The following is an 18,352-nucleotide window of genomic DNA, read 5'->3' on the forward strand; positions in this document are numbered from 1 at the left end:
TTTGATGGTTTCAAATCTAGAAAGTAGTTGAACAGGGATTCAAATCAAACCCCAAGAATTGACCTTCAAAGTGCATAATCTCACCATTCTGCTTTATTATCACCAAGGAAATTAGGGTAAAATGGATATGCTCATTACAGACAATGTGGTAAATCTGAGGTAGAATTGCAGAAACCAAGCATAGAAAACAAGGCCCCTCCAGGTCTTTTTTTTTTTTTTTGAGTCTGTCGCCCAGGCTGGAGTGCAGTGGTGCAATCTTGGCTCACTGCAAGCTCCGCCTCCCAGGTTCATGCCATTCTCCTGCCTCAGCTTCCTGAGTAACTGGGACTACAGGCACGTGCCACCACGCCTGGCTAATTTTTTTGTATTTTTAGTAGAGACGGGGTTTCACCATGTTAGCCAGGATGGTCTCCATCTCCTGACCTCATGATCTGCCTGCCTCGGCCTCCTAAAGTTCTGGGATTACAGGCGTGAGCCACCGCGCCTGGCCTCCAGCTTTTCTTCCTTTACACTAGTAGAGTTTTCAGGATTCTGTAGACTCTATGGTAGAACTGCATTTTTAGATGCTGGGTGAAGGCCCTTTATAAGCTTATCGAAAGGAGTTAAGTGAACTCATAGAAAAAAAAAATCTTCGCTGAATCTTTAAGCATGGGACATTTCAATCAAGAATTAGTAACTGGAATGGTCTTTGATGACTGCTATAAAAATTCATAAATTAACACTTGAAATAATGTCAAATGCCACTAAGTAACAGACGGGTGTTATCATGTACCGGTCTGGAGGTATCTGGAGGATGTCAGTGCTCCAAAAATCTCCTTAAGTCTCCTTAGCCAGTTTCAGCTCCACTGTTAGATGCTTTACACGTTTAATTCCTGCATATTTCTTTTTAAAGATATGACTATACTGCTTATAAAATCTCTGTGTGTGTGTGTCCAATCATCTTTACATACTATTAAATATTTTGCTTAGTCATCCATTCATTCATTCATTTTACCAGTTACTGGGGAAAACAAAGTAAAATATCACACAGCCCCTTCCCTCAAGCAGCTTGCAATTTTAGCAACTAAAATTGCAGCCCTCCAGTTTGAGGGCTGAATTTAAGTTAAAATCAATTACTGCCCTATGTACTCCTTTTAAAACAACATAAGGTCAAGATCCTTTCAGTGCTAACTTTTTGCTCATTGTAGACAAATCTCAGTAGGAAATCGTAGATCATATTAGTCTGGGAGAACTCAAAAGGGAAGATTTATACTCACTCAAAACCAGTGCCAATAAAAGAAGCAGAACACTGTTATTTTTCTTGAAGAGTGTAAAAATTGCTTCATTTCTTACCTCTAGAGCTTTCAATCTCTCTAATAGCAATTTGGTCTTTTCTTTTCCGTCATCTGTACTGCTGCTTTCACTCCTCGAATCCTCATCAACCACCATGTGAAGATCTTCCAAAGCTTCCTTATGTTTTCTCTCTTCCTCTGACAGCTTTTCCTGAAGCAAGAAAGAATTACTGTTTTCAATAATCTCCACTGAAAAATAAGCATGAGTGTGAGGCTGAAAAGGCTGGAATCATTCTCCTGTGTGTGCATTCTTCTGGGGCTGGGAGTTTGCTAAACAAATTCTGAGAGGGGTTTATTTTAAAAAATAAAGTAGATATTTTTACTGAACCCTGGAAGGACAAAGCCATTGGGTCACCATCTCTCAATGCAGATGTCCTTTGCACAGTTGGAGAAGTGACTAAGCCAGCAAAGCCATAGGTGGAGTCATGTGGTTAATCCAATTTTATCTGCACAATGAAACTCAGCTATACTGCAAACTGTGGAAAAATACATCAATTTTGATACCATGATTTGTGAAAGGCATAGCTTCTCAAGATAGGATCATTAAAGTCACTGAACATGCAGCCATTTAATTAAAAGAATATAAAATATCACAAAATACTGAAATAAGAGTGATTTCAGAATTCAAAGATCACAACTATTAGTTCTTTCAGCTCAATAATGACACATCTTTAAAGGATCCTTTAGTCCCTTTCTGTAATACTGTTCAGCATTCGTACCATGGCCTTGAGGCAGACATAAAAAGTTATTTTGTCTTGACTCACTGTTGGAAGCCCCTCACTCAACCTTGTCTCTGGAAGCTTTTCGAAAGTTGAGAAGTATTAAGCCTCATGAATAGCTCTTGTTTTCAAGGGAAAAAGAAGTATCAAGAGATTACCATATTAAAAAGAAAACCATCCATTTTGTGCAGGAAGACTCTTGCTCCCCACAACCAGGTGACATCCTTCCATTACACTATTTAATTCTAAACACAACGCTGCAGAAATCTTTGCTTTAATGTAGCTGGTTGTCAACCATCTGAACAAAAGTGGATTATCAGTGGTAAGAGACTTCTCTATATTTTAGTACTAAGCTAAGATCTATTTGCAAATACAGAAGCACAAAAGGTATCATTCTTACCCTCAAGGAGCTCATACAATCTACTTAGAAAAGAAGAACATAAGAAGAAAAAAAAACCACAGCGTTTTCAAACTGTGTTCATCAAGGTGCTTTGAAGGTTCCAAAAATATTTAAGTTACTTTTTGAAAACAAATTACGAATTATGTAAAAATATATCTTAATGTATATGTATACATTTATACATACATATGTATCAGTGTATATGTGTGTATATATAAATAACTTTAGACCATAAAGTCAGTGAATTCATCCATGTGAACCTGTCATGTACAGGTTTCAGAATCTAATTTCTCCTGTCATCTCTGTATATATAAATGCATAGTTGATTAGAAAGGTTGTAGTTCTTTATGAAATCAGGCCCAAGCATGCATAACTGTATACCATGTGCAGGTGTGAGTTCAGCTCACATAAATCCCAGGTTTAAGTTTAAGATGTACATCCACAGGCCAGGAAACAAGTCCAGGTCATGGTAGCATTTTTATAGCTTTGATTTTTTAGGGTTTGGTCACCTGTTAGACGTACATTTCCATGATAAGGAATATGAAGTTTGTAGATATTGTTCCTAAACAAAGAGGTACTTTTACTTCTCTTTTGTGGTTTGGGATGACTGTAAGTAAACACTAACTTAGGTTGATGAAGCAAGCTGTTTTAAAATTATCTTCATTTTACTTTTCTGTATATAGTTTTTCATTCATCACTCAACATATGCCACTTGTATTTTATACATATAAGTACGTATATATGCACACATACATATATCCACACATACACATACACATATACACAGTCACACATTCCTTAGGAGATTTCATCATTGTGTAAACATCATAGAGTGTATTTACACAAACCTAGATGGTACAGCCTACTACACACCCAGGCTATATGGTACCTAGGTTAGAGTCCTATATACCATGTTACTGTACTGAATACTGTAGGCAACTGTAACACAATGGCAAGTATTTGTGTATTTAAACATATCTAAACATAAAAAAGGTACAGTAAAAACATGGCATAATCTTATGAGACCACCATCACACATGAGGCCTGTCATTGACCCACATCTTTATAAGGTGCATGACTCTGTGTGTGTGTGTGTGTGTGTGTGTGTGTGGAAGTATCCTGTAATAATCAGAGCCCAATAGCTAATTAAAACAAAGAAAAGCCAGTGGGGTGGTAAATGAAAAGCCAAAAGACTTTGGAAAGTGACAGCCAGATTTCAGGTCTACCATTTATTTAGCAGTTTGGCAAATGACCTTAGACAAACTTCCTTTTTTTTTTTTTTTCTTTTTTTTTGAAATGGAGACTCGCTCTGTTACCCAGGCTTGAGTACAGTGGTGCGATCTCAGCTCACTGCAACCTCCACCTCCCAGGTTCAAGCGATTCTCCTGCCTCAGCCTCCAGAGTAGCTGGGATTACAGGCACCTGCCACCATGGCCAGCTAATTTTTGTATTTTTAGTAGAGGCAGGGTTTCACCAGGTTAGCCAGGCTGGTCTCGAACTCCTGACCTCAGGTGATCCACCCTCCTCGGCCTCCCGAAGTGCTGGGATTACAGGCCTGAGCCACGGCGCCTAGCCTTGTATAAACTTTTTAATTTCAATAAGTATTGATGTCTTTGTCTCCTAAACTCCTAAATGAGGCTAATGTCAACATATATATACTCACATACCATATACTGAATTCATGTTATTCACAATGGTTATGTTCTCTAAAATTTTCATGAACAGAACACCGACTTAGGAAATGTGAAATTATTGTTCCTAGGGGACATACAGAGTTAGGTTCCTGTAAGCCTCTGGTCACATTTTCATTAACCAGCCATTATATAATCTTGTTTTATGTGTATTTCTATTTAAAGACACCTTACATTTAACATATACTGTTGATTCATTGACATTGACCTAACAGCCAACAGCACTGTAACTCATCCTTTCAGGATGAGCTTATCTAACACACAGGTATTTTATCTGTAGGGCATATCACAGCCTGCGTGTGGTTAGGAACACCAGACAGCGCTTAAGCACTACACTCGGGACCATTTCAAACAGTGAAATCACCAACAAAAAGCACAAAATACAAAAAGCGTATCACTAAATAGACCACAAACAGGACACTAGTTTATTGCATGAAAGCTAAAACAACAAGGCACAGTGCTGCCTTGCTCCATCTCAGCTAGTAACGTGAACCTTGGGTGACTAATTTTTCACCATTCCATGTATGTTCACGAATGACCACAAAAGTGACACGAGTATTGATTTTTGGGTTGCAAATACATTTTTGTGAGTAAACAATTTGCAAATGCAGAATCTGCAAATAATGAGGAGCCAGTGCCCTATCATACACACACACACACACATAAACACACACATACACACACTCTTAAAGTACCTAGATACAGTGCCCAAGTATTATGATGTAGAAATAATTAAAGACAATATGGATTATATATCAGTATTTAGATTACATAAAATGTCAGGGTCACTTTACATAATTTGAAGAAAGGGCAATCAATGAAAGCTGTGAGACATGATTCTGTGGAAACTGAATGTGACTCATACTCTAACACAGTGATACAACTTAAATAGTTAGAGAGGCACAGGGTGGGTGTTTGGTGAAAGAGAAAATTTTAAAAGGCTCCTAGTCAAGAGTAAGTTTTGTCCTTACGGGTTTATAAGGAAATCAGTTTGATTATAATAGAGAAAAGCTTTTTGAGAGAATAGTTGAATAATAGGATTGGGGAGAAAAGGAGGGGGAGAGGATGCCTGGAAATGAGACAAAAATTCAGACACAATTCATTCATTTGTTCATCCAACAAATGTTTTGTTAAACACCGATTACTGGCCATTTGCTGATCTAGGTGCTGGAGTATGGAAAACAAGACAAAGTTCCTATATTCCGTGAAATTATATTCTAATGTTGGGAAACATGACAAACTCCAAATCAAATCTGTAAGTATATAAGGTATTAGTAGCTGGTGGTAAATGCTATGAAGAAAATAATATCATGTGATGGAGAGTGGCATGGTTAGCGGCAATGTTAGATGTGCTAACAACAGAGTGAGGCTGAGTGAGGAGCTGGCCATTATAGCGAAGGCCAAATGATGCGGAAGAAGTAGCTGTGTAGTGGTTCGGGGAAGAGCATTCCCAGCAGAAGGACTAGCAAAGCAAATACTCATGGCAGGGCCAGTCCTGCCGTGCTGGCCAGCTGAGGGAGGGTCTGTGGTGGAGCATAGTGACTACAAGAGGAAGGCTAGCAGGAAATGAGATCAGAAAGAGAGCTGGACCATAGAGGGTCTTGCGAGGCATAGGAAGAAGTTTGGATTTTATTCTAAGTGCACTAAAGAGGAACTGAAGTCTAGACGTAGGGGAGTGGTAGGTTCTGATTTACATTTTAGAAACATCTTCCTGACTGCTGCAATGGAGAATGGGCTGTGGAAGGAAGGAGCTAGCAGACTAGTTGGAAAGTCTTTATACAGAAGGAAATAAAAATCAGGAATATTTTGAAGAGTTTGAATCAGGCCTTACCAAAAGCAGTTCTTATGGTGGTTCAGAAACTACCACGGATGATGCATCAGACGCCCTGAATTCAGTGCTCAGATTTTACAACTTTGGAACTTTCTGGGCAAATCATTCCAACTTTTTAGGCCTCAGTTTCCCCCAGAGATAAAGTGAGGAGTTGGACTCAATGTCTCTTCCAGTGTAAAAGTTCTAAGAATTCAATTACTCAAGATACAATTTTCAGAAAGAAAACGTTGTCAAGGCACTCAGTGGTAGCAGAAATGACAAGAGAACAGAAAAAAGCACCTCTACATTTTGTAATAAGAACGTTGTTAGTGGGAACTTGAGAGCTGTTTGACTAAAGTGTGACAACGGTACCCAAATTGTCAGTGGTTAAGCAAAAAGTAAAAAGGGAGAAAATAGAGGCAATTTTCTCAGATGCTCATTTGAAAGTTTGGCAGGGAAGGAAATCTAAAGAACTGTAGCTGAAGGGCATTGTGGAGGCAAGTGGAAACCTTTTTCAAGATAGAAAAAAATGAGGTTGTTTGAAGAACTAAAGAGAAGAGGGAGCACCAGAGAGAGTAGCAAAGGTGGGAATGTACGAAGAGATTTCTAAAGCCAAGAAGGTGGGGGATGAAGGGCACTGGTAGAGGAGCCAAGGTTTGGAAAATGCAGTTCCCTGTAAAATATCACTTACTTACTTACTTATTTATTTTGAGATGGAGTCTCCCTTTGTTGCCCAGGCTGGGTTGCAGTGGTGTGATCTCGGCTCACTGCAACCTCCACCTCCCGGGTTCAGGCGATTCTCCTGCCTCAGCCTCCTGAGTAGCTGGGATTACAGGTAGGTGCCACCACACCAGGCTGATTTTTGTGTTTTTAGTAGAGATGGGGTTTCATTATGTTAGCTAGGTTGGTCTGTAACTCCCGACCTCAGGTGATCCACCCACCTCAGCCTCCCAAAGTGTTGGATTACAGGCATGAGCCATACTGTGCCCATTCCCCTGTAAAATATCACTTACAGTTTAATTTCTCAGTTAGCATTTCTAAATCATTAGTGTCTAGCCTGAATTCTTAGAGAACAAGGAATTGAGCACAAGCAGCTGATTTGGGAGATGCAGGAAACACCAGTAGGGAGGTAGGGAAGTGACTCAAGGAAGGGAAGAATGATCTGACCCCAGGGTGAGAGAGCTGAGGTGTTGGTGCCCCAATCCTGGAGGAGTCATTAGTTGAGGCCACCTCTTGAGGTGTTCATTTCCTGGCTCTTCCAGCCTGCTGGAGGCAGTGAGGCTCTGTGTAGTTCTCACGTAAAAGTGCTCTCTGACACAGATCCTGGCAGCTGGAAGTCATGGGGCCACTTTGAATGGTTCTGGGGTGTAGGTACTGCGGATGTGCTCATGACAAAGAGAGTTCAAAGCTGCTCTGACGTAACGCCACCCTGGACCAAAAGCCACATCCGCATGCTGCTCACAGACTAGTCACTGACCTAAAGGAATACTTGCCTGTGCTCTACATGACAAAATGCCCTGATGCAAATCCAGAAGGTGGGATTCTCTCTTGTTTCTTAATCATTTCAGATTAATCTTTTGTTTCTTAATCATTTACCAATGAGAGTATTAGAATATAATGTAACATTGAGAAAGAGAGAAAATGGAAGGGACATATTTAGAGTAAGTGAATGAGCAAAAGAAACAAATAGGTGGAGAGACAGAGGTAGAGGAAAGACCTGAGACAGCAGAGAGAAATGTGGCTATACCCTATTCACAGATCACCATGATCCATTTTAGATAGAATAGCAGTTGGATTTATCCTACACTCATAAAAACATAACAGTATTTTTTAAAAAATCAAGTATATGGGTTCTATCCAAAAATAAATAACTTATTTTAATCAGAAAAAATATCACAAATTTTAGGTCCTTTGCCAACTTGGAATCTGAGATATACACAGCAAAAAGAATATGAGACAGAGAGGTCAAAAATGTGTAGTGCTAAATACTGTGTATTTGTCTTATGAACCTCCAAAAGGGAAATAAGAAAAGTAAGCCAGGCCCACTCATGAGGATGTCAAAGTTGAAGAGAATAAGTTGATTCTAGAGGTGACCTGTTTTCATTTTTATGGAGTTTAATCAAGAGTGAATTCTATAAAAGTGAAGCTACCATACAAACAACTTTCACTCCCCACATATTTCATATATGATTGAGATCATAAGCTTGTTTGCCTTAACAAATACCAGCTAGAACTCAGAAAGCTAAAGATTTAGGAGCTCAGTTTGCATCGAAGGGTTTAAATTAAATTTCACCTTGTCGCTACATAAAGCAATCCTTAGAGCTGTAAGTTTCTCTAAGTGGTATCTAGGGTAATGATTCACCTTTGGCAGAGCACTCATCTTTTGTTCTCAAGCAGTCAACATCATCAGGCCTATGTAAAATAACATCAATCAACACAAAGTTCTGGAATGCATCAAGTGAACTCAGATGACAGCCCAGGAAGCTTGGTTAGTCCTAAGAGAGGACAGCATAGCTCTTCATGGATGGCCAGCTGCTGCTCAGTCTATACCCTTCCCCAAAATGTGTAAATGTGACTTCTCCATCTTCTAGTCACTGGCTTTTCCCATTCCAGGGCACAGGAGGACTCAATCAATATTCCATACAATGAATTTTGTAATTCATTAATCAAGCTATTCAATTAATATTTGCTGAGCAGTTCCTATATGCTAGGCGCTGAGAAACATGCCAGGCATACAAAAGTGAAAAATACACTTGTGGCCCTTGTTCTCATGGAGCTTACAGTCTTGCAGAAGAAGATAGCTATTAATCAAAATGTCAGGAGCAAACATAAAATAGCACTGTAGTGTGTGCTGTGAGGAAGAGTTTCAAGGTGCTTTGAGAACAGATAATAGAGTGAGATAAATGAGAGGTTGGGAGAGGTTTCCCAGATTGAGGTGAGATCCGAGGGTACAGTAGGACCAGGAAATAACCATGATGTGAGAAGAGGGGAGGGCAACTGAGAAGTCTAAAAGTAGGCCAGGGTCTCTGGGGAGGGAGATGAGGCTGGATGGGCAGATGGGGCTAGGCCACTTGTCAACAAGTTTTGTCTTTACCCTCAGGGAAATGAGAAGCCACTGAATGGAATGCCACTGACTATTTTCAAGTATGGTAGCAGTGAGGGTAACAAGGTCAGATTTGAGTCCTGAAATCTCTCTCTGATATGGTGTGGATGGGTTAGGAGAAGTTAACACAGATGTCAGAAAAACAAGATGCTGCTGCAACAGGCTATGCGGGAGTTGAAGGAACCATTATTAAAACAACAATCCCACAAAATGAGAATCCACAGTTCGTAAGGCGTTCCATAATTCTGATTCTTTAGTATGCACTTCCTCTAACAGTGACAAGCAACATTTCCTTATTTCAATGTTTCTCAGAGAGTGGGCCATCAGCCACCAGCATCAGAGTCGACAGGGGGTGGGGGAGGAGAAGAAGTGCTGCTTATTTAAAATGCAGATTCCTTGGTGCATTCTGGCCCTAGTGACTCACAATATCTGGGAGTGGGGACAGGAATCTTTCATTTTAGAGAACACTACAGGTAATTCTAATCCAAGATTAAGTGCCTCTGGACAAACACACTTGAGCAAAGAACATAAATCACTTTTACTTTAGATAAGTTTTGAGGTTGCACATTTGATTTAATTTCTATTATTAACAAGTAAAATGAACAGATAATTAATCATCCAAAGCAACATTCCCTGGAGAGTAAGAGTGGGTGTGGCTATTAATAGTACACTGGAACAGTAGGTGTAACCAAACAAGCTGATACACATTTACCTATAGATTGCTAACCCTACTTCAGTAATAGATGTCCTATGCAAACTACTCTACCTTCAAGTGATGAGAGACCCCTCAAAATTTATATCTGAGTTCTGAGACTCTGGGGCTCACTATGTTATGATTGTTCCTTTTCATAGAAGCAGATGGTATTAACTGCCTGTAACTACTTTCAGTGCCTTCTAGAGCAAAGGGCATTGAGGCTCCAAGAGACAGGTTCTATGTTTGCAACAATGAAGGGAAACATATGCCTACAACTCTCTGCTTAGAAAGCCTTAGTAATTTAGGCTGCGCGCGGTGGCTCACGCCTGTAATCCCAGCACTTTGGGAGGCTGAGGTAGGTGGATCACGAGGTCAAGAGATCGAGACCATCTTGGCGAACATGGTGAAACCCCGTCTCTACTAAAAAAATACAAAAATTAGTTGGGTGTGGTGGCATGCACCTGCAGTCCCAGCTACTTGGGAGGCTGAGGCAGGAGAATCACTTGAACCCAGGAGGTGGAGGTTGCAGTGAGCCAGTATCACACCACTGCACTCGAGCCTAGCAACAGAGTGAGACTCCGTCTCAAAAAAAAAAAAAAAAAGCTTTAGTAATTTAAAAACAATGCCTGCTTGCCCCTTGTTTTAATTGAATAAAGAGAAAAATCTGCCCATCAGTGTCCCAAATGAGGTAGAAAAGTGGCAACTTGTTGTCACAATAGGCTCACAATTTCTCTCATAAGAAAAGTAAGAAGAAAAGCTGGAACATTTTCATCCCAACCCCAATACTCAGTTCCACTGGGTGGATATAATTGCCTAGTTTTGTGTACAAAGGCTCAACCTCAACACAGTGGCCCTTCTACCTTCTACACCATCACTGGGGGAGTGACTCTAGGTCTGTCTGAGTCTAGGACTGTGAAGATAATTAAAGAATCCCAAATTATGGCAGAGGGGATAGGCAGTATATATGACACTCGGACACACCTTGGTATTTCATTTGACAGTCAACCTTCTTGCGGATCATCAAGCACCGTCTCACTAGGATCTAAAAGTCTATTCTTCTCCAGGGTAGAGACATCTAGCCCCATTTTCAGTAAGCCTTAGAATAAGTAGAAGTAAGAAATCTGCATTCCCTCCTAGCTCTGCCACTAGCCAGCTGTGTAATTTTAGTTATCACATAAATTCTCTGTCCCTCAATTTCTTCATCCATAAAATAAAATGCACAAACATAGACTCACTCAAAGGTCTCTTCTCGCTTTAAATTTATACAACTTTGATCATCTGTAAAAACTCAACTTTGAGAAATAAATACTTAAAACACTGCTGAAGTTCAGGGGTTTTTAATACATAATTTCATTAAGATTAGACCTGCCTAGAAGATTCCCTGCATAATAAAACTTTTGTGCTTCTTTTCCAGAAGTGTATTTCTATCTTCCCATTTCCTCACCTTCTTGGGAAAAAAAAACCCAAAAAAACAAAAAAGAAAATCTTATCTTTTTGCTGTGTACTTTTCTTGGGCCCTAAGGTTAAAGCTACCTGTAAGGAACAAAAGGCCAGTGAGAGTTTAGTGAAAGATACTCCTAACACTTTCCAAAAATCATGCCTAATATGAGCCCTTTCTAATGGCATTTGCTTATGGGAAGAATAGTCTCAAGTAGCTCTTGGTTGCAAGGCCTTAAAAAAAAGACAATTCACTCATCTATTTTTATTATTACTAACTCTGATGGTGGACAGAAACCATCCATGTAGGTAGTAACACTGCATGTATCCTGATGGTAATAACAGTTACCCTCTGTTTCCAACTCATTCATTATTTTTCTGATGGGGACTATCCTTAAATCTTAGCACTGTAGGGGGAAAAGCTCTAAATACTTACAGTTTTTTAACTTGATGGCAAAATGAAATTATGGGGATGTGAAGAAACATCCAATTTTAGGAACTAGTCAGTTGTAGAAGTTAAAACAGAACTTGTTCATTTTGAATATCTAACCATGTGTCAAATCCACCTACTAATTCATAGCAAAAATATAAAAAGCTGTAATTTAGGACTGTTCACATGAGGCACAGATCAGGGTGGTGTTAAAATGAAATATGCTCTTTCCAGAACACAAAAGACATAATAAATAACGATTCATACTTGTATAACATCTCAGGGTTAAACCAAGTGAGTTCAGACATACCATTTTACATACGGCAAGGGCTATATAGGGCAAATATTCTGGACTCCCTTTACAGACAAGGAAACAGCCTCTAATGGATTGTTAGGTGACCTGTTTAATAGTAAGTGGCAGAGCCAGAATTTAAATACAGTTCTGATTTTGGATGTCATGCTCTTTCCACAGACTCGGTGACCTCTTTTGGACTTTGATATGCATTTACAGATCTATCCCTAATGGTAGTTATTCTATCTGAGAATCTGTGATCTTTAGCCAACCATGAACCATGCTACTGGCAGCGTTTCTCCCAAGACTCCCAGGCCATTCCTCTACGGAGTAGGTGTTTGTATCAGAAATGTCAGGTCTGGCCTCAGATGACTACCAGGAGAATAGTTTTAACAAACCACTACCACTTCCATAGTTAATGATGACTCAATTAGTTCAAAACATAAACACATACCATAATAGGAGTTAAATGGAAATGCAGAGAGGCCAGCCTTCTCGCTGACAGCTGCTCCAGCCTGCCCTGGTTGTTTCAGCTTCTGTGATTTATTTACTCATTTGTTTTCTGGTGGTGGGGAGGGTGTGCAAAATATATTGTCACTTTAGATAGCACTTCAGCAAATACCATAACAACGTTCCCAGGGATTGCTAGCAGCTTTTGTTCAGCACAAGCATACTAAATTTTAAAGAGGGAAAAATAGCGTCAGATAAATCACAGGATTTTAAAAGAACATCCCAATTTGTTCACAGTTTAACATTACTACTGTCAGGCAAAGCATATAAAACTCTTCTTTTTCATCTCTGGATCTGACTTACAAAGAGAACTAAGCACATGGTAAAATCCCCAAGATTAAATGTGTATGATGGATAAGAGAACAAAGTGTTTTCTTTATGTCTCTAATATGAACCCATGACCACTGACGTATCAATCCACATCTCCTTCACATTACTCTTCACTCAAAACCCTCCTCAACATTGCCGACTGTCTTCCATATTGAACAGATCCCACGGAGTTACACTAATAAATTTTCAGATGATGCTTTTATTGCCTGCTCCATCTATCAGCAACATTTATTTCCCTAAAAAAATAGCCTCAATTCTAAAACCACTTTACATGAAGGGAAACTCTACTGTGGAATAGAATGGTGTAAAAAGTTCCCCTAGACTTTCATTAAAGGTATGCTCCAGGTGGCTGGACATCTAAGAAGACTAATAACAGAAATTATGTCCTTGTAGCCCATGGGTAGTTGTCTGAGTATAAGCTGGGCAGATAGAAACCAAAAAAAGAAAGTAAGAATGCCATGTAGATAGGGAATTTCAGTGGGTAATAGTTAAACTTAAATGCTTAGAGTCAGGGAAAAAAAAAACCTCATAACTTAAGGTTGAAATTTGCAATTCAAATTCAATCCCCCTTTATCCTGTTTTCTAAAGGAATTCACAGTGTAGGGAAGCCAAAGGGCTTCCACAGGGAAGCTGAGCTCATGGACTTAGCAAGCGCCATCCCAGAAGGAACTGACAACCCAGTCACTGAGTTGTAAATGGTAGGTGGGTGGCTAGAGTACTGCTGTCTATTGTACTCACTTACAGCAGCCATGTGTCTGAGATTCCCTGACAGAATTTTAATCAAAATAAATTTAAGCCAATATAAAATTTTCTACCCATTTTGTCACAAATGGATGAACCTGGAGGACATTATGTTAAGTGAAATAAGCCAGGTACAGAAAGACAAATATCACATGATCTCAACTACATATGGAATCTAAAGAAGATGAACTCAGAATCAGAGAGTAGACTAGCAGTTACTAAGGGTTTGGGTGGAAGCAGAGGTTGGGGAGATACTGGTCAAGGGATACAGAATTTCATTCAGATAGGAGACCAGACGCGGTGGCTCACATCTGTAATCCCAGCACTTTGGGAAGCCAAGGTAGGTGGATCATGAGGTCAGGAGTTCAAGACCAGCTTGGCCAACATAGTGAAACCCCATCTCTACTGAAAATACAGAAAATTAGCCGGGCATGGTGGCACACGCCTGTAATCTCAGCTACTCGGGAGGCTGAGGCAGGAGAATTGCTTGAACCTGGGAGGCAGAGGTTGCAGTGAGCTGAGATGGCGCCACTGCACTCTAGCCTGGGTGACAGAGCGAGACTCCATCTCAAAAAAAAAAGAAAAACGAGTTAAGTATACTTAACAATGTATACTTGAAAATTGCCAAAGGCATAGATTTTAAGTGTTCTCACCACAAAAAGTGATAAGTGTGTGAGGTAATGCATACATTAATTAGCTTGATCTAGCCATTCACAATGTGTGTATATTAAAACATCGTGTTATATATAATATATATACAATTTTATTTTTTCAATTAAAAATTCTAAAAATAAAAAAAATTCTGTCTCACTGTTCTCCAGATGACCGAGGTGCTCAAATTTTTGTTTCAGAAAACATGGTCAATATCATATCATTTTTTTGTGTGTGGCAATTGCTGGCAAATAAATAGTTATATATCTTCTAAGCTTATTAAAATGAACTGATTAAAAAGCAACTGCTTCTATAAAGAAAGAATTCTCTAAGTGTTTAAATGAAATAATAATGATAATAATAATACATAGCTTCTATGGAGAAGGGAACTTCTCAGTCTAAGTTCAGTAAGTAGATGCTGTATGCAATTCACCAGGTCACAATTATAATGTAAGACTCTCGGGGGCAGGAGTAACATTTTCTATATCACATCCCTATCACCACACACTGCACAACACAGAAGGAATTCAGCAAATGTCCAATGTTGGTGAATATGCTGATGCTTTACCTCTGATGACACTGGGAGTAAGAGTATTGCTGAACTACTTAATTATTCCTCAGTACTTTCAACAGAAAACATTTTTTAAACAAGTATTTTGGCACCAGAGACATAAAGCAAAAAACCAATAGGATATTTGCATAGAAGATAAAAGCACCACTGAATTGATTTTCTCTCTTAGAAAATGAGATTTTGCACGCTTATCCTTTAACTGACACCCCCTGCCACATGCATCTTCTCACATAGGAGCAAATCAACTTTTAAGCCATAAATAGTTGCCTTCCCTAAGATGCCCTGGGAATTTCTGGAGACTCAAAGACTAACTCCCAATCAAGGTACTCTATTCCTCTCACCTTCTTCTATCCTGGGGTTACCTAAAAGAAGAGCTCGAATAAGATGCATTAACTATACTACTTTTGAAAGTCAGATAAATTACATAGTTAATTCTCTTGGGGGCGCATGTCAGAAAAGAGAGAAGCTCCATCCATTTGCACCTAAATGGAACTTAAGGATAAAGCAAGAAGACTACACTTCTTCTAGTACCTGCTGTCTCTAGTCAGGCAAAACTCAGTGCATAGGGTAGGGCCGAATTGCTTGAGGATTTGTACTGAAGACATTTTTGCTAGTAATACCGTCCTGGTGTACTTTTTGACATTAAAACTATTATTTTTATCCCTAACCCCTGAAAGTGGCAGGAAGCTATCACTTGAGGTGCTTCTTTGTCACATAGTGGGATGTACATTCTGACAAACCACTCACAGCCTCAGTGGGAGTAGAGAGGCAAAGAGCTACTTGGCGAAGACAGCTGTAATCCTGCCAGATGATTCATCTTGGTAAGAGAGGAAAGGAAATTTAGACAAATTAACAGGAAATAAGTATGATCCTCAAAGGCAATTAGAAAAGTCAGAATATGTATGTGAAAAAGCAATAGAAAAGTGCATCCAAAACCTGGGTAACCAGTTTCTTCATGCAAAATCTCTGTGTTTAAAGAATAATAAACTGGCCAAGCTGTGGTTCCCATGACAAATGGCTCTCCCGGAAAAGCTCTTCCAAATTATTCCAACTAAATAGTCTTCTAGATTTCACCAGTAGCCATCTTAGTGTTAGGCAACCAAGTACATCTTCTGTTGCCACAATCATAGGGAGGGGAACGTAGAAAACTATCCACTGAGCTGGATGCTGGTTCCAGGTCTGCCACTCGTGGGTGGTATGACTTTGGTAAAGCTACTGGGACATCTGTGACATCATTTCCTCATAGGCAAAATGAGGTGGTTGAATGCTGGAGGTAATATTTAGCTCTGAGAGTCAGTGACTTCAAATTACCTGTCTTGCCTTCTATTCCTCCTCCTGAGCACCTAAGACTTGCTGACCATCCTGATCACCCCACATGGTGACTGACCCGCCTGTGTCACACTACAGCTCTTTCCTTAGAAACCAGACAGAAGCTGGCCCCACGGTGCACATCAACATGACAATAGTTGGGAAACATGGCCTGTGGTCTTGGCTACACGAATAAATATGAGATTATCCAACCTCTATGAAGCAGCCCTCATCTCTAAGATCCTGGATGACCACTTTATAGACTTCTGCCCACAACAACCCTGAAGCATTCTGGCAATAACTCCCACTAAGCTGTAAGGATGCTGCCCGGTTCTCCGTTTCTCTTTCAACCCAGCAAACTTAGCAGTCTTGTGTGTCAAAGATTATGCCAGACACTGATGGGAGAGTCAGAAGCAATTATGGTTTGGGCCACTCTAGAAACTCAGCTCTACACGTAAGGCTTTGAACTTGTGGGGCTGAGAAGGGTTTGCTGTGAGAATCAGCCCTGTGGCCTGGCTGGCCCACATCCTCTCTGCCAAGCTTCCACTGAATTTCCAGGGCCTGTCATTATGTCAAGAAAAAAGTCTCAGTTTGGTAACTCTCTAACACTTGCTAATTGTTCAACTTTTAAAAAAGGAAAATAGGCCTCAAGCTCAGTTAGCAGGCACCACTAACTAGGGCAAATTTAGAGTCCTGTCTTTTTTTCATTTAGGCCATAATGTCCTCCTACTAACACAGATGAAACGATTTTCTATTTCTAGGAAGGTTTTTCCAGCAGCAGGGTTTTCCTCCACACTCTGCTTCTTCAGACACCTCTGCTCTTTCTCACCCACCCAGTCCAGTCTAGGGTCTCTGAACAGGGCCCACCCCACGCCCTAGTCACTTTTCTGAGTGACCCACTGAGCTCGCTGTCCCACGCCTACTTCCTCCCCAGCAACAAGCTTCCTACCAACCCATGCTTCAAACATTTCTGGAAACTCCTTAGAGCCCCGAGAGGTTAAGTAACTCCCTAAACATCAGGCCGCTTGTGAGTGGCTGCTCAGTGATGATCTGAATCTAGGCTGTTGGCCTCTGAAGGCTTTAAACTTATCCAACATTCTCTGCTTCCTCTCACCAGAATACCCACAGTCCTCTGCTTTCTTGCATCACAGTGCCCATAACCCTCCGCTGTCTCTCATCAGAGAACCCACAGACCAAAGGATATTCCCATTTATCTGAATTTTACTCTTTCAAAGACCAACTCGACTCCTATCTTCTCCAGAAGCTTTGCATGTCTCCTATGCAGAATGCATAGGCTGGCCACTCTACAGTAGAGGCTGGAGTTGGGTTAGTGAAAATGAGACCACAGCCACAGGAAGCTTTCACATAGTGAGCAAGAAAAATCAGCCAAGCCTTGCAGTACAATGTTTTTTTTTTTTTTCTTTTTTTTTTTTTGAGACAGGGTCTCTGTCACCCAGACTGCAGTACAGTGGGGCCATCATGGCTCACTCCAGCCTGGACCTCCCAGGCTCAGGTGATACTCCCACCTCAGCCTCCCAGGTAGCTGGGACTACAGGCATGTACCACCACACCTGGCTAATTTTTTATATTTTTTTGTAGAGACGGGGTTTCACCATGTTGCCCAGGCTGGTCTGGAACTGCTGGACCCAACTAATCTGCCCGCCTCAGCCTCCCAAAGTGCTGGGATTACAGGTGTGAGCCACTGCGCCCGGCCGCAATGGTTCTTAACCCAGGCTGCATATTAGAATAGGCCTGTGGAAATTTAAAAAATCCTCATGCCCAGGTCACACCCCAGACTGATTAAATCAGGATCCTTAGGGTGGAACCAATACATTAGTATTTTTTTGTTTTGTTTTGTTTTTAACTCTCCGGATGATTCCAAGGCACAGCCAAATTTGAGAGTCACTGGTGTAGAAAGTAATTAATGCCACGCTTGCAAGACATGGGACTTGGAATCAAAAGATCAAGTCCACTCCCAGCCTGACTCACTGTATGACCTGAGAAAGTCAACTGCCTGTGTCAAACTCAGGTTCTTCACCAGAGAGGTGAACTTGCACTTTCTACCCTTTCTATTTCAAAAGGTTAATGTGAGGTTCAAATGAGATGATGCTGCAAGAGTACCCTGTAAACTGTAAAACACATATTTATTATTACTGTGTCAATTTTCACTACCAGTCCCCCAGTGGTGATGTTCAAAAGCTCAGAAGAAAAAAAAGGTAATAAAAATGCACAGAAAAGAAAAATACAATAACAGTAGGGTTAGAATAATTAAATATAGTGACCCAAGAGAAATATAGCCTATTTTATATCTTAAGGGTATGTTTATAAATTATT

General features: G+C 40.3%; 1 protein-coding gene across 24 annotated transcripts in view; it reads right to left on the reverse strand.

Annotated features, from left to right (window-relative positions):
- NCKAP5 (NCK associated protein 5) overlaps positions 1-18,352 on the reverse strand; it is a 993,533-nt gene that overhangs the window by 293,914 nt on the left and 681,267 nt on the right. For all 24 annotated transcript variants that reach the window (XM_063712751.1, XM_054549292.2, XM_054549288.2 and 21 more), the window contains one exon: positions 1,333-1,482. In XM_063712751.1, coding sequence (XP_063568821.1) covers positions 1,333-1,428 — 96 coding nt within the window. In that variant the 5' untranslated portion in view covers positions 1,429-1,482. The remainder of the gene's footprint in view (positions 1-1,332; positions 1,483-18,352) is intronic.

This window comes from Pongo abelii, chromosome 11, assembly GCF_028885655.2.
Source record: "Pongo abelii isolate AG06213 chromosome 11, NHGRI_mPonAbe1-v2.0_pri, whole genome shotgun sequence".
NCBI lineage: Eukaryota > Metazoa > Chordata > Mammalia > Primates > Hominidae > Pongo > Pongo abelii.